Source organism: Microcaecilia unicolor, chromosome 4 (assembly GCF_901765095.1).
Source record: "Microcaecilia unicolor chromosome 4, aMicUni1.1, whole genome shotgun sequence".
NCBI lineage: Eukaryota > Metazoa > Chordata > Amphibia > Gymnophiona > Siphonopidae > Microcaecilia > Microcaecilia unicolor.
The window spans coordinates 166,421,371-166,446,454 of NC_044034.1; the positions used below are offsets into that span (position 1 = coordinate 166,421,371).

The window sequence follows — 25,084 nt, forward strand, 5'->3', positions numbered from 1 at the left end:
ACAAAGAAATAAACTGCAAACAGCATGCTTACAAACACCCGACCCCCCCCCCAGAAACCCTGACCATCCTCCAAGTCCCCTGACACCCCCTTATTCATTACCATCACAGCACATTTATCCTAACACCTCCATTTACAACATTAATGGCAGAAAGTCAACACCTTACTAGCGCCCGTTTCATTGGTCTCAGAAACGGGCCTTTTTTTTACAAGTTGTTCAATAAAGCTTAAGGGGAAATGAGAATGTGAGTTGCTTTTAGCCTATCGTCTACCTGTGGTATCTCTTGAAGTGACACAAGATTTGTTAGTTTTGATAACCACTGGTATATCAGGTATCTCTGACCTTGTGTTTTAATGGATTTTAGTGGGATTTGAGTCCTCATGGTGGTTGTTTATGGTTGGTCTCAACTGGGATTCCAAATGTAGGCCCTACATGTATGGCAGCTAGAACACTGGATTTTTTCGTAATTTTTTTTTTTAATACTGTGGATAAGAGCCATTGCTCGATTGATAACTTAGTTCTAGATCCTGTACCTGGGTCAGGTTATTTTATTTCATTTCTTTTTGCCTCTGGATTCAGAGAGTTGGTATTATTACATATAGTTTTTGATATGTTTGTCCTCATAAGAAATTAACGGCAGAATATTTTGTTGGCAATGTTAGAAATGCTGTCAGGAGTTGGGGATATCAGGCTTGCTCCACAGTATTCAAACAGGTTGCAGGAATTAAAATGAGTGCTCAGATATATAGGCAGTAAAGGAGAAGTTGATGTGATAGGGATAGGGCCTTCAAGGAGTATTGTTCCCAGATGTGTATAGTTAAGTGGGAGTATACTGATAACTGTATTCAGATGTTAAATGGGAGGGCATCTTGGTTTGGGCAATTTGTCCAGTTTTTCTAGGCTAGAGGCCAACCGAATTTCAGTTTTGGCTTTGACGCTGAAACTGGCTTGAAATCCACATTCGGTCTTGTATCAGTTAAAGCACAAAATGCATTTTCAGCTGAAACCAACATTTTCTGTGGTATGGCTCTCTGCTTTATCCTCCTCTCTCTCCCCCCCCCCCCCCCAAACAGAAGCCCCCCTCCTGGACCCACCCATAGACTCCCCTCTCCTGGCCCACCTTACCACCCAGGTAGTCTAGCGGCCCATGCCATCTCCACAGTCAAAATGACTGCCATGACTTCCAGCGACAGTCTCGCGAGATTGCTGCTGGAAGTCGCAGCAGCAACTTTGAGACTGAAGCAGACGTGAGCAAGAGTGATTTAAAAGCAACTTTTGATACACAGCAGTATGAGCTATTGAAAAGGCGGCTGCTGGAGACAGAAATTGGGGGCAGTGTTTGGAAGTGGTTTTTATTCCTTCCTGGAGGGTCGCCTACAATAAGTAGTGTGGGATCACGTTTTATCTGAGCTGGGACAGTTGAAATATGGAGTCCCACAAAGGTCAGTTTTTTTCTCAGGTTTTTTTTTAAATTTTTTATTTATAACCATTCAAATTTTTACAAGCGACAAAACAACTTGCTGGAAATATAGAGAAAGCAATATGTAGGAATTATTTCAGTCAGGTAACTCTATTCTTTTCCTTAGACCACCAAACAGGGAGAGTGAAACAAGACAAGGAGATCAATCAAACAGTAAACAGAAAAAAAAATGTGGTATTAACCTGATTATCCCCAGATACTACTCGTCTAATTCATTATTCCACATTGATCATCTGGTTGGCTTCTTCAAGGCCAATACGGTGTATAATCAAATCATTTCATTGAAAACATACTTATTGTCCAATATTAGTTAGAAATAATACATCTGATTACATTTTTTCTCTTTTAAAAAACAGAAATTATTTAACAATACATAAACTTAAGTCTCTAATTCAAATCCCACTGGTTAAAGTAATCCCAGTTTTCACAGGCTTCACTCCTTTTAAAGTAATAATTTGAGGAAATTTTTCTCAGTTTTAATCATTTTTGCCACCCTTGTGTTAGATCCTTGATTCTGCTGATCTGAACTACTACTACTACTACTATTTAACATTTCTAAAGTGCTACCAGGATTGCACAGCGCTGTACAATTAACAAAGATTGTACATGAAGGATGCTAGGCTGCACAGAGAGAGAGGCATAATCAGCAGAACAAAGGAGGTGTTCATGCTCCTGTATAAGTCATTGGTAAGGCCCCATTTGGAGTAGTGTTCAGTTTTGGAGGCCATATCTCACTAAGCACATAACAAGACTTGAAGCTGCTCAGAAGATGACAAAAATGATGTGATGTTTGCACCAAAAGATGTATGAGAAGAGACCTGAAGGCCTGAATATGTATACTCTAGAAGCAAGGGGGACAGCGGAGATTCAATACAGACATTTAAATATTTGAAAGGTTTTATTGTACAACCAAATCTTTTTCAGAGCTGGGGGAAGTGGTAGAACTAGAAAATATGACTTGAGCTTGCAGGGTGATAGACTTAGGGGCAAAAATCAGTAAATACTTTTACAAAGCGAGGGTGGTGGATGTCTGGAATACTCTCCCAGTGGAGATGAAGGGGAGACTAACAGTGACATAATTCAAAAATATCTGGGACAAACACAGAGGATCCCTTTGTGGAAAGAGGATGGAAAAAAAAAAAAAAACCAAGAAACTTAAATGACCTTCACAGTTTAAAAAGGGTATCAAGAAGTGTAACCTGCATGCAGCAACAAGTACAACTCTAACCATCTTATTGGGCAGCCTAGATGGGCCATACAGGTCTTTATCTGCCATCATTTACTATGTATATGTCACTATGATATCCAAATCTTTCTATCAAACAGAAATGTGTAGTAGGAAGGAATCCAGATGTTGAATGACGAACTGGAGAAGGAGGCTCTGTGCTTCAGCAGAACATGTTAAAATTGAATGCTTCTAAGTTAGAGGTCCTTTGGATTGGTAACGCAAATAGTTCTCAGAGGGGGGGGGGTCTGCCTTGTGTTTTCTGCTACCCAATTCCTCTCTGCTACCTAGTAGAGGGTTCTGCCCTATTATGCTTTCTGCCTAGTTCCTGCTCGACACCCACACTGTTCCACCCTACCTCAGGCCTTGTCTCTCTCTCCACACTCCTGTCCAGGGGAGGTCCTAACATCTTTGGGATTCTGCTGGGTATATGTGACCTTGACCAGCCACTGTCAGAGAAAAGATGCTGGGCTCAGTGACCCTTTGGTCTGACTTAACATGGCACATCTTATGTTTCTATGGCCCTTCTACGCTCCATATCCTAACACCAGAAAAGGTCCCATTTGCCCTCATTATTATCTACCCAAGAGGTTTATTCAAAGTCATCTGCAGCTGTTGAAGCTGCTGGAAGAGTGTCTTGGATGATTCCTGCAGGGGCAACATTGCCATATTGGTTTATTTGTACACATCCTGAAAGAAATCGAGCGAATGTGGAGCATGATCACAGTCTCTCAAATTTACTGCTAAACACTCGCCATAAGTCTTCCTTCATGCCAAAAAGCGTTCCTTCTAGAGTTTGCAGGAGGTAATACGTATAGGCAACCTATCACGTTGTGCTTGGAAACTGATTTTAATCAAGCTTATGGCACACAGCACAATGATCTTTTTGCCACATATTCATGGTCTCTGACTGAATTTCTTGGTACTTGATTTCCTCTTTCACCACATGAAGTACAAAATAATCATCTAGTACTGACACTTCTATCATCAATATTGTTCATCTCCTTTACCACTATGCCTAGTTTCCTTGCATTGAGCTTTTCATCGGTTGGAATGAGAATGTCCCATGTGATCATAACTCCTTCATTCTCCATACTTCTCTCAGGGACATGATCTCAGTGTTTTTCCAGTACAATGATGTTTTAGTGTTTATAAACCTTCTTGCCGGCGCGGTTCCACTAGGTTTACCTATATACTAAGATCACTCAATCCTTTGGTTTGTACCTCCCACTTCCCTCCCTGTTCTCTTTACTCTCCTCCCAAAATTGTATGAATTGGTTTGGTTGCTTAACTTTCCTGTCTAAAATTTTATATATTTTTTCTGACTTTTGTATTTTGTATTATTTTATATTTTGTAAACCGTTGTGATCTACCAGTTAGGTATGGCAGTAAAGCAAGCCTCAATAAACCATAATCAAACAGGACTAGAACATTCGAGTCACCATGCAGACCTCCTCCAGGATTTTAAGACTATATCTACTTTTGTGACTGCACAGTGATCATATAGATTACCTTCTACAAGACAATTTCTGAGTCTGATGTCAGTCAGATCTACTGGGATACAGAGACAGGTGTAAGAGAAATAGCATGACAGACAGAAAAGAGAAGAAAGAGAAATTAAAGGAGAAAGAGACACAGACAGTGAGACAGGACCCTTACCTGCCACTTCTACAATCTGACGCCATGCAATGTCATAGTATGGATCATCCCAGCGTAGGTGGGTACAGGGGTCAGGAGAGCCCTTGGAGTCTTCTGTTGTTAAAAAGAAAGAAAATCAACACTGAAGAAGCCATAAAAATTGATGACTACTATGCTCATCGTTTTCAGAATTGGATTCAGAACTGAAATTACCATAGTGATCTTAGCCATCAAAAATCCCAGAGTAATTCTGCAGTCATTGTTCAGAAGGGTACTGTAGGGAAGAATAAGGTTCCCCAGCAGAGCTGGGGTGGAGGGGGTACTCAGTACCTAGAATAGCAGGGGTAGCTGCTGGAAAGCCTGAGATGCATTAGTAGAGGCTGTGTTGGTGTCTCAGTAGTGGCACAAAAGGACAGTTGAGAAAAAAAATGAACTACAGTGTAAACGTTTTTAAACTGCAGAGTCCTACCTTGGATCTGTTCACTTGGGTCTCTCTTTAGAATGAAAATTGCCCATTTGGCTCATCTTCTTGAAATTCTGAATGTGCTTTGGTCAGTTTCTAACTGTGACCTGCTGCTCACCTACCTGACTTGGGGAAATCAGTTGCATCATCGGGTGGCCAGTTTTTATCATCTATCGAAGCCAGTTTGAGTTGGTCCAGGGATTGATTGGTGTCATCCAACCCAAGATCATCCTGCAGCTCAGTCAATGGGTCTGCAGCCATCCTGACTTTCCCATACACAAACACTACACGTCCCAAAGCCTGAAGAGACACATACAAAACAGAGTGTGACACCTTCCATTGCTGGCAGTGGTAAACACCCATTTTCTTGTTTCCTAAGAACTTATGTTATGGATATAGTTATTTTTAACATTCAATGCAGTGCTTAGCCATTCCTTGGCAAGCAAAATAAAAACATACAAAGTTTTGCCTGAATCTTTACACAATTGACAACCAAATAAATCATGAATTCCAGTACAATTCTGAAACATGGGGGCCACATCTAAATGGATGAGACCATGTAAATCCAAATGATCACTAAGAACTGGTAGAAATTCAGAACCCACTACATCTCCCAAAGCATCCACCACATACACTTCAACTATCATAAGCTGCTTTCATGCTTTAATTCATGCCCCCTGCCTGTCTGCAGAACCATCACTACTACTACTACTTAACATTTCTAGAGCGCTACTAGGGTTACGCAGCGCTGTACAATTTAACAAAGAGAGACAGTCCCTGCTCAAAGAGCTTACAAGGGCAGTCTGGATTCACTGAACGGTAAGGGTTAGGTGCCGAACGCAGCATTGAAGAGGTGGGCTTTAAGCAAAGACTTGAAGACGGGCAGGGATGTAATTATTCTCCAGCTGTATCATTTCTATAAAAAGAATGATGTTCTTGCTACAGATTCCTTGAACTGGAATCAAAATGCAATTGGAATCCAATAAACAGTCAGTGAAGTTTCTTTTTCGTTGCACTGGGATATTTTTTAGGTTGCATTTTGAGTTCATTTCAGTGACTTAATCTGTAGCTGATGATTCACTTTTGAAGTGTGTAAGTTAGTGTGATATTAGACCTTGTGTCATTGATTTGAATGCAGCTTGTTGTTTGACTTAATTCATGGCAGTGAGACTTTAGAAGAGTTGGTAGAAAGTTTGAATGTTTTGTGTGTGTTCAATACGGGTCCAATTACTTGAGATTTAAGTTTTGTGCCTTAATATTTATTTATCCAATATCCATTTGTATGTACATGCATGAGTGTGGGTATCTGTGTTGTCTCAGTGTATGCATACGAGTACATGTATTTGTAGTGTGGGCGGGTATATGTGTGAGTGTTGCCTCTGTGTCTTATGTAGAAGAGAGAAGGGTGGGGTAGTTTGAATGGAGCAGTAAACATTCTGTTATTTGAAAAGAAAATACAGTACTAAAATGAAAAGGTGATAACCAGAGTATGAGATATCACTGTCAACAGATTTCAAAGAATCTGCTTTACAGTTAAACCACAGGGTGGCACTGTTCCAGGGCCACAGGTATAGCTATGCTACTCCATCAGTAGGAGGCAACACACATAGCAACTAGTAGCAGATTAAACTGTTGTCACCAGGGGGCTCATTTTCAAAGCACTTAGATTTACACAATGGAACTTTGTAAGTCTAAGTGCTTTAAAAATGAGCCCCTATGTAACTTTGTAAGTTGCGGTAGCGTTTTTGGCTCTCTAAAAATAAGCATGCACTAAACGCTACCATGGCTTAGTAAAAGACCCCCTTTGAAAATTTGCCTTTAGCTGTCACCATGCACAGCAACCACTATGAAAGATACAGGGTTCACTCACTCGGCTTCACAGTAGAATACAACAAAGAATATTAAATATACATGTGAACCCATAAAATCCAGCCCAGCAGGGAGAGGAGTGTGGTAGCTGAGGAGGGGCATAAAACATGTCTTGTTTATGTTGTTAAATTATTAATGTTTTTGGTTTACTGACCAGATTTGTAGGTGGTATGGGATGTAAGATTTGTAATTGGAAGCAGAAGAAAGCAATTTCCTTCACCAAAAAGCAGCAGGGCACAGAAGATTGTCCATCACCAGAAATGTTTATTCACCACATAAATAAAATACATTAAAAAGCCGTGTGTACCCAACTACTATGTTTCAATATATCAATGTTTCTTTGCTACAATTGTTGTAATCCCCTTTCCCATATAAAATATATTGGTCTTTTTTTGTTCTCTTTTTTTTTGGCGGGGGCGAGAGGGGGGCACTGTTTCTCTGGAATTCCTTTTCCAATATGGCCCATTGAACTCCAATTTTTCTTATGTCAAACTTAGTCCCATTTCACTAAGATTTTATAGTTATTTTGTTCCAGATGAACAGATACACTTGATCCCCCATCAATAAACTTCTTTCCAACATTCCACTAGGTTGGAAAGAATAAAAAGATAAGAAGAAACTTGATGTTAAAATCTTTCAGCCTTTGCCCATACTTTTGTGTATTCAAGTTTCAGTCTCAAGATTTGGGTTTTAGATTTACAGATAGGAATGAACAATTCAGTAAGGCAGGAAGTTGATGTCCTCAAATCAGACATCTTTCCTCATAGCTGCCTGGCCTGGATCTGCAGACAGAAATATTGCCCGACAAGCACTTTTGACTGAAAAGCTAATTCATGTGTTGACTTGTTTAAACACAATGACTTGTCCTTCTTTTGGCTAGGTTTGTCTCGCCACAATTACGACAGCACAAGCTGTACCAGGAGGAGATGAATTACAGTTTGTTTCTTTTTGGCAGCCCAGCTGGTGAAAATGTTCACAGTCAAAGCATGGATCTGTTCATTTCTGGAATTTGGCTCATAACTTTGGCCACCCACCAGGTAAGGGCCAAATTAATAGTCAAGTGTAATAACTAGATGGAATTGAAGAACTGCAGCCATAGCCAGACTAGACAAACTCAATCTATAGAAACCAGAATACAGACAATTGAAAGAAGCCTGCCTTTTTCTTTTTTTTTTTAAAGAGAAAATGAATGATGGTATTCAAGGAACCATGTCAAAATTAAAGGAATAGACAATAAAATAAGTAGGGCTCGCAAATAGCAAGACTGTCTTCATGAGAAGCCCTTTTATCATACAAAGGTATTTGGCACTTGAAATAAGCTATTTCAAGACGGGGTCCTACCAAGGTCAGGCTGTAAGCAAGTGAGCTGACAAACTCCTACTGGGAAATGGGATCACAGGGGAAATGTTAGTAGTGAGCCATTAAACATCTGGTGGGCAATTAAGTCCAACCAGTCGAAAATTTCTTACATACACTTTGGCCAAAGAATGAATCAGTCGTAAGAATGTTATCTCTAAAGCAGAGCTTCCCAAACTGTGGGTCAGGTCCCAAAATGGGGTGACAAAGACCCCTGTTTGAGGTCCCAATCTAGGTGGGTACTCCATAGATGCATCATTATTCTGCACTTCCAGGGAGTCGAGCAAATTTATCCGGCCGCAATCATGGGGTCACATCCACAAAAAGATTGATAAACACTGCTCTAAAGTAGCTGTGAGATCAGATGATGGAAGCTCCTGTTTCTTACCAAGAGGCCCAACATATAACGTCAGTTATACAATCTCTGCCAAGAAAATCAAACTACGCACCAAGCCAGGCAAGCAAGTGGAAGTTGGGAAATCTGCAGTTTTTTCTTAATTCCAGTTGGAATTCAAGCTTTCAGGGACCTTCTGTGAACTTTTGACCACAAGCTTAGCTACATCATTGGTGTTTTGTTTTTTTAACACTACTGAGGGCTGTAGGGGAGCAGAGACTTGGGGGTTAAATATAACATAGTGATTAAGTTACTGATATTGCAAGGAAGAGGGAGGGTTTGGGGGTTATATATGAACAAATGGCTGAGTTTCTGAAGCAATGGGTTTCACACATGAGAGAATAGCTGAGTTCCCAAAGTGGAGAGACTCTGGCATTATGTACAAGGCAAAGATTGAGTTTCTGCAAGCAGGGTTTCTGTTAATAATTATCTACTCACTTGACATCAGCAACACGAACTTCTGTTTCCATAACAGCCACACAAAGTACTTATAATACCACAGTAGGAGCTTAAGTTCCCTGCAGGAACCTCTCTCATTCTCAGATTCTGCCAGATATCCTCTAAATGCAGGGTCCTACAACAAAATGCTGGGACATCTAGATCTCTCTGAAATTAGTACAAATCCACCAGTGGTGTACAGGCTGCCAAATGAGAATATATTCACACAATCCGGAGATTTGTATTCAATATTATTATAATAACAGTATCAATAGAATTTCCTCTCACTCTGTCACCTAGCCATTACCATCTTTCATACACTAACCCATGGCATGTCCAGTCTCTCTAATGTGCTAACTTATAATACACCGTGTGGGGCTGAGAAAGTATAAAACTCAATTCCTAGAGGGCCTTTAAACTAAACCAAGTTCTATACAAGTCAACTTGCTTTTTAAACCTCACGTATCCAAACCTGTCTCATGAATATTTATTGTGGTTTGCCTGAAAAGCAGCTCTTGGGATGTACTTGTCCTCTACTCCAGCCTCTCACGTGTTCTGCAGCATTTCTGGTACCAGCTGTCTCAGAACTTATGAATCGTAAGAAGTGGGTCCTTTATTCTGAGTGGAGAAACTATGGAATCATTTCTCAATTGAGACAGCAACGGCTCAAAACTAAATAAGGGAACAACAACAAAAACTCCTTTGTTTGAAGAAAGAACTTGACAAGGAAGCTCAGCTGACAAAAAGACAAAATGTGCTATGACAGAGAAGAGAGAAATTGATGTGCTTAAAACTCTTCCTCAGGTCAGATATAGGACTCAGAAAACAGGCAGGGGAATAAGGGAGAGAAACCCAAGCAAATCTTGGCAAGTACCAGTCAACGGGTACCATAGACTCAAACATTGGCTTAGGCTGTTACTATATAGTGCTGAATCGCTTTTATTTTAGACAAATATGGCCATGGAGTTGCCTCTCTTTTTACCAGGACTTTCAGCATTTCATATTACCCACTTTGCCACTGATTTTGGCAGACCCAACACTCATTTTTTAATCAGCCTAGTATGGCAATAACACAAATAAATGCCACAAGGTCCTCTCTTCACCATTAGCAAGCGAAGATCTTAACCCAAGCCCTCTTGATGTTTTAGTTTCCACCACCTAACGCAGGGGGTGTTCCATACAATCACCATTCCTTTTCATAAAATATTTTTCTATATCCTTGAGTTATGCCCTTGTACCAGCAGATGGAGACAGAGCAAAACAGCACCTCAGAGAACCGAAATTGGGGACCTCTCAGGGGGATTAAAAAGACATTTTAAGACTTTTGTCCATTCAAATACGGCAGATACTCCTCCATGCAGAAATCTAGGCATATAAGTAGGATTCAGTCCTTTTAAGTCTCAAGAAGAGAGAGAACCCCAGAGATGAGCCCCTCTTAGGAAGCTGCCAAGTCCTCACAACTATGGGTAGGGAGACCCTGCTCAGATGGTTCTGATGGGGGATGTCTCAGGAGGTTCTTCCAAATACAGGCCTGTGTTACAGGGGGATCACTGAATGCATGCCATTTTGGAGCATCTGCTGCAGTTACAGATGATAACCTCGCTTCCCCTGATGAAAAGAGTGAAGAGTATTCCCTTTATTTTGCAATATTCAAGAAGGAAGGCCCTTTTCAGCCTATTTTGGACCTCAGGCAAGTAAGCAACTCTCCAGTAACTACAGCTGTAAGAGCAGGGTAATTCCTGACTTTGTTGGGCCTAACAGAAGTTCATCTGCATATTCAAAAGGTTTTCAGAAACCCCTCAAGTTTGGCTTTTTCAGTTCCAAGCATTACCCTTTAGCGTAGCCAAAGCCCCACAAACATTCACCAAAAGTAATGGTAGCACTGGCAGCATTCCTAAAGAAAGAAGGGGAGCCTGGATGACCGGCGAATATGGATGAAGTCAGGGTATGTGTGTAACAGCCAGGGTAGTGAAACATCTAGAAACCCTAAGCTGGGTAATAAACCAAATGCAGACCAGTGCCACTGCAGAATTGTAGAGTACCTGAGAGTGGTGTCTGACACTTGCTAAAGCCAGAAATGCCAAGCGCTAAGCTTCAGACTCACATTTGGAGAAGTCTATCCTCTGAGGGGATTGCATGCAGGTCCTAATCTCCAAGACAGAAACCCTGGACGTAGTGCTGTGAGCAAGGACACATATGAAATCCTGATCCCTAGCTATCTGATAGCTCACTTCTGCTTCACAACCCCTGCAAGAAGAAGGAGACAAGAAGCCGCTAACTTTTTCACTTTCCCCTCATCTAAGGGCAAGAAGAGACCGATGCTCTTTATTTTAATTTCTTTTATTGCGTTTGTATCCTACATTTTCCCACCTATTTGACAAATCGCTTGCGGTTCAAGCAGCAAGACTCTGGAAACACACTGCCAGATCATTTTCCCCTTCACAATCCTACCTCATGTTTCGAAAAAAGATTTTAAAAAACGTTCTTATTCAAGAAACATGAAATATAATCAAACATGTTTGTAAGCTGCTTAGAAATGAAAAGGTGTTAACGGGATATAAACCTCAAATGTAATGTAATGTTGTCCAGTTGGTCATTGGAGGGCAGAAACTACGAGTTACAGCTCCAGTTATGAGAAACATCCAGAGACAGTCTGCAGTGGTGACTCAACAGGACCAACTTGAAGAAGGGCATGGACATGGATAGGAGCTCCATCTTTGGTGACAATAGCCACCAACGAATCCGCCCATGGCCTTTTTCCTGTTCTGTGGATATTAGTGTCTCATCTTTCATCATGTATCACACAAAAGCTATTTGGGATAAGGGAGGGGGGGGGAAGAGACACAAACAGATAAGTTGATTGAATATGCCTTCCTTCCTTCAGGGAGTAGGCTAAAAAGATTTACGTGATCATTTGCATAATTACAAAGTACATTCTGTTTAATTTCATAAATGTACAAGTGGATTGGCAACTGAGATGACATGACCACAAGCAAGGCTGTAGAGTCACTACACCAAACCTTTGACTCCAACTCCTCTATTTCTCTACTGTCCAACTCCCACTGATTTTAGGCTTTAAATGTTTTGTTCTAGATCTAAAGTACTGGTAAATAGAACTTGTATTTACTACTAATTTAGATCCAAGACAAAAATATATACACCTAAGAGATAAATTTACCATGTATTATAATGTAAGTTTTTAATTTGAATATGGAGTTGGAGTCAGATTCAGTCCATTTTTATCGACTCCACCCACAAATTGTTTCCAAATCTGACTGACTCGACAGCTTTGATCACAAGATCAATCTGCCTGGTTTTTATTTACTTATGAATTTAAATTTGGCTCATTAGGAGCTAAAGATGATTTATTTGCAGGTATAGTAGATTTTTCTTGTGCCCTGAGGGCTTCCAGTCTCAAAGGGACTATTTGCTAAGCTGCATGTTTGTCCAATTAAAGTGCAGCAAATACAGATAGCACATGTTAAGTGTCAGGAACATGCATTATTTGCAAATAACACAGCTTAATACAAAAAAACAAAAACAAAGTTGGCTCAACCTGTAAACCCATTATAAAAATAAGCTATGTCAGAAGCAAATATATGCAAATTAGCTCATCAATATGCAAATGAAAAATATTTTATTTTAGGATAGCGGACTTAAGTCGGGGCCTCCTATCCCACATTGCTACAGCTAGGAGTAAGCAAATCTCCCAGCTGCATCAATGCAAACAAAAAAAAAACCCAAGGAATTCAGTAACCTGCAGTACCTCAGGGAAAACTGTGGTAATTCTTCTATGGTTAAAGAGCGTGGAAATGCGCTATTTACAGCAATTTAGCACAATGGACCCCAAGTGTAAATCTGAGACAACAGAGACTGGAGTGGCTTGCCCAAGATTACAAGAATTATCAGGGGGAGAAAAACTGAAAGCAGATAAAGAGCATATGGTCTACCCAGTCTGCCCATCCATGCCATCTATTATCCTTTCCTCTCCCTTACAGATCCTTGACTTCTGTGGGTTTCAGCCTGCTGCTCTATCCATTAAGATGGGTCTTATTCCTATGCTTCCCTTCTTTTCTGTCCCAATGTGTTTCATTTCATATATTTTTCTTTTTTCAATACAATACAAAATTTATATTTCACTATATACAAGCTAGGATGAACGCAGATTACAAAATAAAAACTAGGCCATCACTAGTAAATATACAACAAAAAAACATTATAATCATAAATTAAAATCTCTATCAGAATATTAATCACTAAAATTACATGAAGTGGATAATAAATGAGCTTTTAACAATTTATAAAAATGTAAATACGATTCTATCAGTCTCAACTCCAAAAAAAGGGAATTCCAACATTGTGCTGAGCAATAGACAAAGCCAGAATTATGATAAGATTTATGGTAAAATTATGTATAATCATACCTGATAATTTTCTTTCCATTAATCATAGCTGATCAATCCATAGACTGGTGGGTTGTGTCCATCTACCAGCAGGTGGAGATAGAGAGCAAACTTTTGCCTCCCTATATGTGGTCATGTGCTGCCGGAAACTCCTCAGTATGTCGATATCAAAGCTCCATCCGCAGGACTCAGCACTTAGAGAATTACACCCACGAAGGGACACTCTGCCCAGCTCACCACCGCCGAAACGGGGGAGGGGAATTAACCCAGCTCATCCCCACACAAGTGGGGGAGGGGAATCCGTCCAGCTCATCCCCGCGGAGCGGGGGAGGGACACCACACCCGCCGATGCGGGGGGATCTGGCTTATCCTGCAACCGCAACCGCGGGAGGAGCTGACTGACCCTAACACCGCCGAAGCGGGAGGGGTACAAAGCTGCCCTACAGCCGCACGAAGCGGGAGGGAGTGCCGCAGAATTTATGTCTCAATCCAGCCCCGTAAAACGGAGGGGAGAGGAATGCAGCAGCTCACTGTAACACAAACTCGTCTCAACTCTTAAAGAATCCAAGTGAAAAAACTTGAACACGAAGTCTTTCTGAAGAAACTGAAGACTAAACTTGAACCTGAAATGCAACCAGAATAAAAACAGTACAGATATCTGGGAGGGGCTATGGATTGATCAGCTATGATTAATGGAAAGAAAATTATCAGGTATGATTATACATAATTTTACCTTCCATATCATCAAGCTGATCAATCCATAGACTGGTGGGATGTACCGAAGCAGTACTCACCCAGGGCGGGACATTGAAAATCCCTGACCTCAACACTGAAGCTCCAAACCGGGCCTCCGCCCGTGCAGCCACAGTCAAACGGTAATGCTTGGAGAATGTATGAGCCGAAGCCCAAGTTGCCGCCTTGCATATCTCTTCCAAGGAGACGGACCCGGCCTCTGCCATCGAGGTCGCCTGAGCTCTCGTGGAGTGAGCCTTCAGCTGGATAGGCGGCACCTTCCCTGCGGCCACATAAGCCGCTGCAATGGCTTCCTTGACCCATCTTGCCACTGTAGGCTTAGCAGCCTGCAGACCCTTACGAGGACCTGTAAACAGGACAAACAGATGATCCGATTTCCGGAAATCATTGGTCACTTCCAAGTATCTGATGATGACTCGTCTCACATCCAGATATTTAAGAGCAGAGTACTCCTCTGGGTAGTCCTCCCTCCGAAAGGAAGGGAGACAGAGCTGCTGATTCACATGGAAGCGAGAAACAATCTTGGGCAGGAAGGAAGGCACTGTGCGAATAGTCACTCCTGCTCAGTGAACTGCAGAAAAGGCTCTCGACATGAGAGCGCCTGGAGCTCGGAAACTCTTCTGGCTGAAGTGATAGCCACCAAAAAGACTGCTTTCAACGTCAGGTCTTTCAGAGATGCCCTCGACAAGGGTTCAAAAGGCGGCTTCTGCAAGGCTCTTAACACCAGGTTGAGATTCCACGCAGGCACCACTGAGTGCAGAGGAGGGCGCAGGTGATTAACTCCCTTGAGAAAGCGCACCACATCTGGCTGCGAAGCCAGGGAAGCACCCTTCAGGCGGCCCCTGAAGCAAGCCAGAGCCGCTACCTGGACTTTAATGGAACTGAGCGACAGGCCTTTCTCCAGACCTTCTTGCAGGAACGCCAACACTGAAGAAATTGGAGCAGTGAAGGGAGAAAGTGAGCCTGCTTCACACCACGCTGCAAAGATACGCCAAACCCTGGCGTAAGCAGTAGAAGTAGAGCGCTTCCTCGCTCTTAGCATAGTGGCAATGACCTTGTCTGAGAAGCCCTTCTTCCTCAGACACTGCCGCTCAATAGCCAGGCCGTAAGACCAAAGGGGGAGGGATCCTCCATCACCACGGGACCCTGATGTAACAGGCCCTGCTCCACTGAGAGCCGCAGAGGATCGTCGACTGAGAACCTGATCAAGTCCGCATACCAGGGACGTCTGGGCCAATCCGGACCCACCAGGATTACCCTGCCGGGATGCTTTGCCACCCGGTCTAGCACCCTGCCCAACATGGGCCAGGGCGGGAACACATAGAGAAGCTCTTGTGTCGGCCACTGTTGGAGAAGAGCATCTACTCCCAGGGATCGAGGGTCCCGTCCTCTGCTGAAAAAGCGCGGCACTTGGCAATTGGCCGATGACGCCAACAGATCTAGGCTCGGCTGGCCCCAGCGCTTCGTGATGTCCAAGAACGCCTGAGCAGATAGTTGCCACTCTCCGGGCTCCAAGGTATGGCGACTGAGAAAGTCCGCCTTGACATTCATGACTCCGGCAATGTGGGCCGCTGAAAGCTGCTCCAGGTTCGCTTCCGCCCACTGGCATAGACTCATAGCCTCCTTGGCTAGAGGGGCGCTCTTGGTACCTCCCTGGCGGGTGATATAAGCCACAGCCGTGGCATTGTCCGACAGGACCCGTACAGGCTTCAACACCAGTACCGGGATGAACTCCAAAAACACCAACCGAATGGCTCTGAGTTCCAGGAGGTTGATAGACCACTTGCCTCTGCAGGAGACCAGAGCCCCTGCGCTGTCCTTCCCAAGCATTGGGCTCCCCAGCCCATCAAAGAGGCGTCTGTCGTGACGACAATCCACTCCGGGGTCACCAGAGGCATTCCTGCAGACAACTTGACTGTCTGCGTCCACCAGCTCAGCGCCTTGCGCACTGCTGGGTCCAAGGGAAGGCGCACAGCATAATCCTCCGACATCGGAGTCCAGCGCAACAGCAGAGATAGCTGTAGTGGTCTCATATGAGCCCTGGCTCAGGGCACTACTTCCATCGTGGCCGTCATAGAGCCCAACAGCTGCACGTAGTCCGAAGCCCGAATAGGAGAGGCTACTAGGAACTAGTCCACCTGAGCCTGAAGCTTGACAATCCGATTGTCTGGCAGGAACACTCTGCCCACTTGGGTGTCGAATCGAACTCCCAGATACTCCAGGGACTGAGTCGGGCGCAGCTGGCTCTTCTTCCAGTTGATGATCCATCCTAGGGAGCTCAAAAGAGCAACTACCCGGTCCATAGCTTGCCGCACTCTGCATAAGAGGGGGCTCGGATCAACCAGTCGTCCAGATAAGGATGGACTTGTACTTCTTCCTTTAGCAGGAAGGCCGCTATGACCCCCATTACTTTGGAAAAGGTCCGCGGAGCAGTAGCCAACCCAAAAGGGAGGGCTCTGAACTGGAAGTGTCGTCTCAGGACTGTAAAACGCAGAAAGCGTTGGAGAGGAGGCCAGATGGGAATATGCAGGTACGCTTCCTAGATGCCCAAGGAAGCCAAGAACTCTCCTGCCTTCACTGCCGCTATAACAGAGCGGAGAGTCTCCACTTTCAAGGCCCGATTGACCCCTTTGAGGTCGAGGATAGGCCGGACAGAATCTCCTTTCTTTGGTACCACAAAGTAAATGGAGTAACGTCCCTTGCCAATCTGATTTTTTGGCACCGGAACGACCGCACCCAGGCGGATCAGGTTGTCCAAGGTCTGCTGCACTGCCACAGCTTTGACCGGAGACTTGCAGGGAGAGAGTACAAACCCGTCTCTTAAGGGTCGGCAGAACTCTAGCTTGTAGCCGTCTCTGATGACTTCCAGCACCCAAGCTTGTGAAGTTACTGTGGTCCGCTCACCCAGAAACGAGGACAGCCGTCCTCCAATCTGCACTGGGGCGTGGACCAAGGCCCCGTCACTGGGTACGAGACCCTGGGGGAGGACCGGAGGGAGCACCTCCGGGACGGCGGTCTCTGCGAAATGAATGCTGCTTGGGGGAGAAAAACCTCTTGAAGGAAGAGGGGGCAGAGGAGCCAGACCTGCCCGGGCGGTACCGACGGGCTTCCTGAAACCGTCCTCTGGAGGTACCGGGACGAGTACTAGCCCGAGCCCTGACCTCTGGTAACTTCTGCCCTTAGACGTGCCGAGATCGGTCACGATTTTGTCCAGCTCGACCCCAAAGAGCAGCTTGCCTTTAAAAGGCAATCTAGCCAGGCGGGATTTAGAGGCGTGGTCAGCAGACCAATGTTTCAGCCAAAGCCACCGCCGCGCAGAGACTGTCTGAGCCATGCCTTTAGCTGAGGCTCTCAAGACATCATACAGCAAGTCTGCCAAATAGGCTAGGCCCGATTCCAGGGCCGGCCAATCAACCCTCAAGGAATGATCCGAGGGGGAAGCCCGCTGCACCATAGTCAGGCACGCCCTGGCCACATAGGAACCGCAAACCGAGGCCTGCAAACTTAAAGCAGTTGCCTCAAAGGACGACCTTAAGGCCGCCTCCAATCTTCTGTCTTGGGCGTCCTTTAGGGCCGTGCCACCTTCCACCGGCAAAGCCGTTTTCTTAGTCACCGCAGTGATTAAAGAATCCACAGTAGGCCACAGATAGGCCTCACGTTCACTTTCAGGTAAAGGATAGAGGCGGGACATAGCCCTAGCCACCTTGAGGCTCGCTTTCGGGACATCCCATTGAGCCGAAATTAAGGTGTGCATGGCATCATGCACGTGGAAGGTTCTAGGCGGGCGCTTCGTCCCCAGCATAATGGCAGAGCCAACAGGGGCTGAGGGAGAGACGTCCTCCGGAGAGGAAATCTTCAAAATGCCCATGGCCTGCACTAACAGGCTGGGCAAATCCTCTGGGCTAAACGCGCTGCAGAGGGGTCATCCGCTCCATCCGAGCGGGGATCCGTCTCCTCCAAGGAATCCGCAAAGGACCGTTGGGAGACCTCAGACACGCTGCCCTCATCTACATCGGAGGAGACACAGTCCTCCAAGGCCTGGAAATCAACCCGAGGGCGTTTACCTCTGGGAACCTCAACCTCTTTATCAGAAGAGGGAGCAGGGGCAGCGTTGTGCATGAGGAAAGCCTGATGCAGCAGCAAAACAAACTCGGGGGAGAAACCCCCCAGACTGTGCACTTCCGCAGCCTGGGCAACAGCCCTAGACGCACCCTCAACCGGCGCTCGCAAGAGCGGGGGAGAAACATGCTGCGCATCCAAAATGGCGTCCGGCGCGACACTCCGCGAAGGAGCCGCGCGGGAAGAGCGGCGCTTACTTTAGCCGCTTTGTGCCCTCGCCCAAATTAAGGGCGTTCATGGCATTAATGTCTCCAACCTCAAGGGCGGCCCCGAAGAAGCCGTCCGAGCCGCGTGGCCGGCCAAGATGGCGGAGGCGAGGAGCGGGGGATGGGCGTTTATGGCGGGAAAAACCGCCACGCCGGAGGAAGGACCGGGACATTCATCGGTCACGAAACTGTCACCCAACAAGGGCGAATCAGGCTGTAAGACCCCCGCATCCCCTCTAGAAGCGCTCAAGCGATCCGGGGAGCGACCCTTTGCGCCCTCGCCCTCCGACGCCATATGCCACGAGGAGAAGAATCGGGGAACCCCCTGCCCGCTATAAAAAGGTAAAAATTACCTGCTTGCCGCTCCGAGCTGTAACGAACTGGTGTCCCAGTGAGTAGCTGCAATGAACGTTTAAATAAACGTCGAAATAAACGCCTTTAAGGACGTTTAAAATTTTTTTTTTTTTTTTTTTTTTAAACGTAGCCAGCGGGAGGGGGGAGAAAAGGAGGGACCTGGCACCACCAGGTTTGCACTTGCTCAAAAGAGCCCTCAACCCCAGGCCTCAACAAAACCTAAGGATTAGGCTTGGAGGCCTAGCCAGAGCTGCTGCTGTGTGTGACCACCACCTGCTGAGATAGAGAACATACTGAGGAGTTTCCGGCAGCACATGACCACATATAGGGAGGCAAAAGTTTGCTCTCTATCTCCACCTGCTGGTAGATGGACACAACCCACCAGTCTATGGATTGATCAGCTTGATGATATGGAAACTTCTTATGTTTCACAGAAGGAAACTGTAGATGACAGCGATCTTTTGAGCTAAGAGAACGAAGTGTTGTTTTTACAGTAAATAACTCCATGAAATAATCTGGCCTAAAACCACAGAATAATTATGGGCAAAAATACAGAATTTACATTTATATCATGCTTCAACAGGAAGCCAATGAACAGACTGCAATAAAAGAATGACATGGTCAAACTTGTGTCTTCCACAAATCAAAGAACAGATCTTAAGGAAACTCCAGACTGCGCAGAACACGGCAGCTAGACTCATTTTCGGAAAGAAAAGATTTGAAAGTGCTAAACCCCTATGCAAAATACTGCACTGGCTACTAATCAAGGAATGAATAGCCTTCAAAATTTGCACTCTGGTCCACAAAATAATCCATGGTCTGGCCTCCACCTACATGACCGAACTTATCGACTTACCAACTAGAAACACCATCGAATCATCAAGAACATTTCTAAACCTGCATTACCCAAACTGTAAAGGACTAAAATACAAATCAACATATGCATCCAGCTTTTCCTACATTTGCGCCCAGCTCTGGAACGCTTTACCTAGAAACATCAGAACTGCAAACACCCATCTAAAATTTCAAAAAGACCTCAAGACTCACCTCTTCCGGAAAGCCTATCCAGCAGACCCAAACTAATTCATGAACAATGCATCACATCTTTCAATCTAAGAAATGAACAATACCACTTCCACATAATCCTATTACTTCAAACTGTACGAATTTTACCACTCCAGTTATAATTAAGTGTACTTCTACCCTTATCCTACTCTGTATTGCTCACTAGAAGCTGTAGTCCCATCCCCAGAGACTTATCAGCCTCATTGGGATTACTTTTCTCTATATGCTACTATATATTCGTCCCAGAGTTGTATTCTCTTTTCTGGAACCTTATCAGCTTCCTTGCACCTACTGTTACTCTATTTTCCACTCTATATATATTCCCAGAGTTGGTACTCTCCTCTCCGGAACCTGTAAGCCACATTGAGCCTACTGCTATGCGGGAAAATGTGGGATACAAATGTAATAAATAAATAAATTTTGCAGCTGCATTTTGTAAAATTTGCAAATGTTTTAAGGATGATTGTGAGCATCAAGTATAGAGTGCATTGCAATAGTCAAGCTGAGACAACATCAGTGCCTGAACCACTATTTGAAAGTGAGTTTTACTCACTAAACAGAGCCCTGTTTACTAAGATGGGCTAGCGTTTTTAGCGTGTGCTAAACATTAGCGCACACTAACCATGTAGATGCCCAAAATATTCCTATGGCCGTCTACGGTTAGCATGCTCTACTTTTTAGCAAGTGCTAAAAACACTAGCGCACCTTAGTAAACAGGGCCATTAATGTGCTGGAGCTGTCTCAGATTGAGAAACACTTTCCTAAGATAGGGGTGAACATTACACTATGATTGCATTCCATTTCAAAAGTTTATTCTTCAATCTTTTGCGTGGTTGACAAAGTTCCAGTACCCAACGCTCCGACCAAGGCCCCCAGTTTGCAGTTCTAAATCAGGGGCAAGTTCTGTGGCAATGGTTTGACAATTCTGCATCAGATTAGCATATGTTTTCTATTACACATAAAATACTATTTCTGTGGAAAACTTCTGAATTTGAAAAGATTTCCAATGAAGAAACAGAAACTTTTTGTTTTTCTCTTGACTTACTCTGGAAAGGGAAAGCAGGCGTGTTTGGTGTTACGTGTCCTAGCCACATCAGATTCTGACAGAGGTGGGTTTCTTTTTTTACATGCAAACATACCTGTGTATGTATACAGCTTCTAGTCTTGTGAAGCAGCAAAAAGATAGAAAAATGATACATTTCTATTTTCTTTACTTTTCATTCCTTTTCTTTGTAAGCTTCTTATCTACTCTCTCACCACATTCTTTACCATCTGTCTTTCCCTCCACTCTCCCCTTCTTTTCCCTTTGGTCTTTCTCCCTCCTGCAGATCGACACTGCCAAGATCTCAGAAGGACTTTGCACAGTTACACTGAGCCTGTGTGTGCCGTACAATTATTCAAGAGCCACAATGGGAGTGCAGCCAAGTTACATGATACATGACAAATGCAAGCAGTAGCAAGGAGGGGATGAAGATTTACCATTTCAGTTTTGTGATCCACATTTCAAGCACGTCATGCACCTGGCCAATGCATTACTACAAAAGTACTGAGGCAATGGAAAGAGTTCACTGGAAGGACACCAAGCTTATTAGAGACTTAGCACTTGCATTTAAAGTTTACTGAAAAAACAGACAATATTTACTTTGGAAACAATGTCAGTTGAAAAAGGACATCAGAGTTCTTTGTGACCAAGATTATAAACAAATGTAGAAACATGTAAGGAGCTCAGAGTAGCTGGCTAGAGTGAACCAATGTATTTTTTCAGTCTGAACGCTACAATAATACATACCAACTCCCAATCCATCTATAAAAGAGTCCGTGACATGACTATTACCATCTCACAGGTCTGCAGGAACCTGACAGTGAAGAAAGAATTGAGTGCAGCAGCCCTCTGCCTTTACCTCTCCTGTGTGCCTTGTGACATGCACGTGCTATCACTGATTCTTTCATTCTCCTGGCTTGTAGCAGGCTATTGAGGGAGAAAGGAAACCCATGTAGCCTCAAATATAGTCCATTTAATCTAGTTGCCTAGCAGTGAATTTCCTGAAATTCTCCAGCATGACAATGAAAGATCTATCCAAGCACATTTACAGAGAGAAAAGAGCCAGCAACAAGGAGGAACAACCTATAATGATCAATAAATCAGATCCTCTGTTTTTCAGCATCTCCACACAGAAACATTGAAAATGAGGACACAAGGACCAAAAGGCCCATTCAGTCTGTCCACTACTGATGCACTACCACAGCGCCTGCTCAGTCTCCGACTTAGGTATATTTGCATAGTTATAGCCTATGAACAAGGTTGATTTGCATAGCTTATTTACTGGGAAATCCAGACCTGTTTGCAGTCTTTTAGGACTAGAATTTAAACCCTCATCCTAGAGGCAAAATACCTCTAAGGCTGAAATAAAACAAATATTACCTCCTGTGATAATCAAGTACAGTTCAAAGCATATTCATAATAAATATCAAAAAAGTGAAAAATATTTAAACAGGTCACCATGCTAATGCTATCTTGAACGAACAGAACAGCATTGCTCATCAAGGGGCCCTTTTACAAAGGCGCATAAAGGTCTACGCATGTCCAGCATGCGCCAAATCAGCATTACCGCCTGGCTACCACATGCCACGGGTGGTAATTCTGAATTTGGTGCATGCCGAAAACACGCGGTAGAAAATATTTTCTATTTTCTACCGCATGGTGCTTACCTGGAGGTAAACAGCAGAGGGCAAACGTTGCATGCCTATAGCCTGGATAGCACGTGAGACCTTACCGGTAAGTCAATGGGTGGCGGTAAGGTCTCAGGCCAAAAATGGGCGCACGCTGGTTCTTATTTTGCCACACGTCCATTTTCCAGCCCCTTAAAAAAAAAGGTCCCTTTTCCAGGACGCGGTAAAAACTGGCCCGGCACAAACCCAAAACATGCGCTCGCACTGCCGCAGGCCACTTTTTGCCGTGGCTTAGTAAAAGGAACTACAATAAACTAATTATCACTCTGTAAAGAAACAAACACACCAATTTTAGTAGCCAAAGACTTCCTGCAATTTCAGGACTACAGATTCCACAAAAAAAAAACTGAAAGGGAAAAAAAAACCCTAGTAAAAAATTCTGTGGAACTTTTACTCTAAATCACTGAATTTTTATAAGTTAGTCCTTTTGTATAAGATTTCACTGGCAGTTTTTTTTTTAATCCTATTAATTTTTTCTTCCTTCTGAGCCTGCAAGAAATGACATCAATAGGGAAAAGATTCTATTTCTACTCAAATACAAAAGACAAAAGTGCTCCGCTCTTTGCTTTCCTGGTTATACTATATTTCTTAAGTGCATAAACTCAGCAACACAACAAAACTAAAGCTTGTAACAGACTCTACATAACTCTTCCTCTCTATAATTCCCCAATGAGTCTATAACACATGAACCTTATCCGACCACATCAACTCCTTGTGTTTCTCTACCGGAGATGGCGAACGCCTCTATGGTACAATGTAAGCCACATTGAGCCTGCAAATAGGTGGGAAAATGTGGGATACAAATGTAACAAATAAATAAATAAAATTTCATGCCCTCCTCACTCTGCTGAGCTGACATATCTGTTTTCCTCTGTCCTCCCTTCCCCCCTTACATTGTAAGCCACTCCTTGATGGGCAGGGTATAAGCCTCTAATAAACTTGAAACTTGATAAAGGCATACAGAACAAAATTAATAAAGAAAGAGAATGAATTGGGATATAGGGTGGTACAGAACTGGACCCCCTTCCTTTTCTTGAATATTGGAGTTCTTCTTCTTTTCCCTCACTGTCAATATTTGTCTTATATTCACAATCACCATTATTAATAAAATAGTAAGTCACTTAGATGGCGCCTCTGACTAGCAGGTTAATAAATAATAATAAATTTGAACTTGAAACAAAGAAAAGAAAACATTGCGAGAAAGCAGAGATTTATGTAGAGACAAACCAAACTTGGAAACACCAAACTAGAGAGAAACACAAAAAGAAGTACACAGATGTTTTCTTACAAACTTCAGAGGGAAGCTCTTTTTGACACACTGCAAGTTCTACAGCCAGTGTGATCAAGAAATTTGAGAAATTGAGCGCATACTCCACATACCCTGTTTTAGGAGTGAAGTTGATTCCCATCATGGTATGTGGAAAACTAACCCAGTTGGAAAAATTGCCTCTGAAACACTTGAAATGTGTATAAATATGTGAGCAAGAGAGGGAGGGTATTATAATTAGTTCAAGGAAATATTATTACAAAGTTGATAAGCTGTATTAGTTTACTCTCCTGCATAATATATTAAATTGCACAAGCTCCTTTTGTATTTAGAAATGTTTCTACTTTACTAAATCTAGAATTTCAATATTTTACAAGTCTCAAGACCAGCACCGTCTTTCCAACAGCATAACATTTAATTTGCTAATAAAAATAAACCAGCATTAGTTTAGTGCATAAGCAGGGTGGAGGATCTGTAAAAGCAGGAAGAGATAAGTGAAAGAGAGAAGAACAGCAAATTAGTAAGAGGAAAGGTCAGTGAAAACTACTACTACTACTACTACTATTTAGCATTTCTATAGCGCTACAAGGCGTACGCAGCACTGCACAAACATAGAAGAAAGACAGTCCCTGCTCAAAGAGCTTACAACCTAATAGACAAAAAATAAAGTAAGCAAATCAAATCAATTAAAGTGTACAGGGAGGAGGAGAGGAGGGTAGGTGGAGGCGAGTGGTTACAAGTGGTTACAAGTCAAAAGCAATGTTAAAGAGGTGGGCTTTCAGTCTAGATTTAAAGGTGGCCAAGGATGGGGCAAGACGTAGGGGCTCAGGAAGTTTATTCCAGGCATAGGGTACAGCGAGACAGAAGGTGCGAAGTCTGGAGTTGAGAGTAGTGGAAAAGGGAACAGATAAGAAGGATTTATCCATGGAGCGGAGTGCACGGGAAGGGGTGTAGGGAAGGACGAGTGTGGAGAGATACTGGGGAGCAGCAGAGTGAGTACATTTATAGGTTAGTAGAAGAAGTTTGAACAGGATGCGAAAACGGATAGGGAGCCAGTGAAGGGTCTTGAGGAGAGGGGTAGTATGAGTAAAGCGACCCTGGTGGAAGATGAGACGGGCAGCAGAGTTTTGAACCGACTGGAGAGGGGAGAGGTGACTAAGTGGGAGGCCAGCAAGAAGCAGATTGCAGTAGTCTAAACGAGAGGTGACAAGGGTGTGGATGAGGGTTTTGGTAGAGTGCTCGGAAAGAAAGGGGCGGATTTTACGGATATTGTAAAGAAAGAAACGACAGGTCTTGGCAATCTGCTGGATATGAGCAGAGAAGG

General features: G+C 43.7%; 1 protein-coding gene across 3 annotated transcripts in view; it reads right to left on the reverse strand.

Moving 5' to 3' along the window:
• Positions 1-25,084, reverse strand: part of ARHGAP1 (Rho GTPase activating protein 1) — a 65,331-nt gene that overhangs the window by 39,063 nt on the left and 1,184 nt on the right. For 2 of the 3 annotated variants that reach the window (XM_030200869.1, XM_030200870.1), the window contains exons 2-3: positions 4,929-5,106; positions 4,365-4,457 (exon numbers count right to left, since the gene is read on the reverse strand). In XM_030200869.1, the coding sequence (XP_030056729.1) occupies positions 4,365-4,457; positions 4,929-5,067 (232 nt within the window). In that variant the 5' untranslated portion in view covers positions 5,068-5,106. Of the gene's footprint in view, positions 1-4,364; positions 4,458-4,928; positions 5,107-21,552; positions 21,616-25,084 lie in introns of those variants that run through there. The other variant, XM_030200867.1, reaches the window with a different exon arrangement.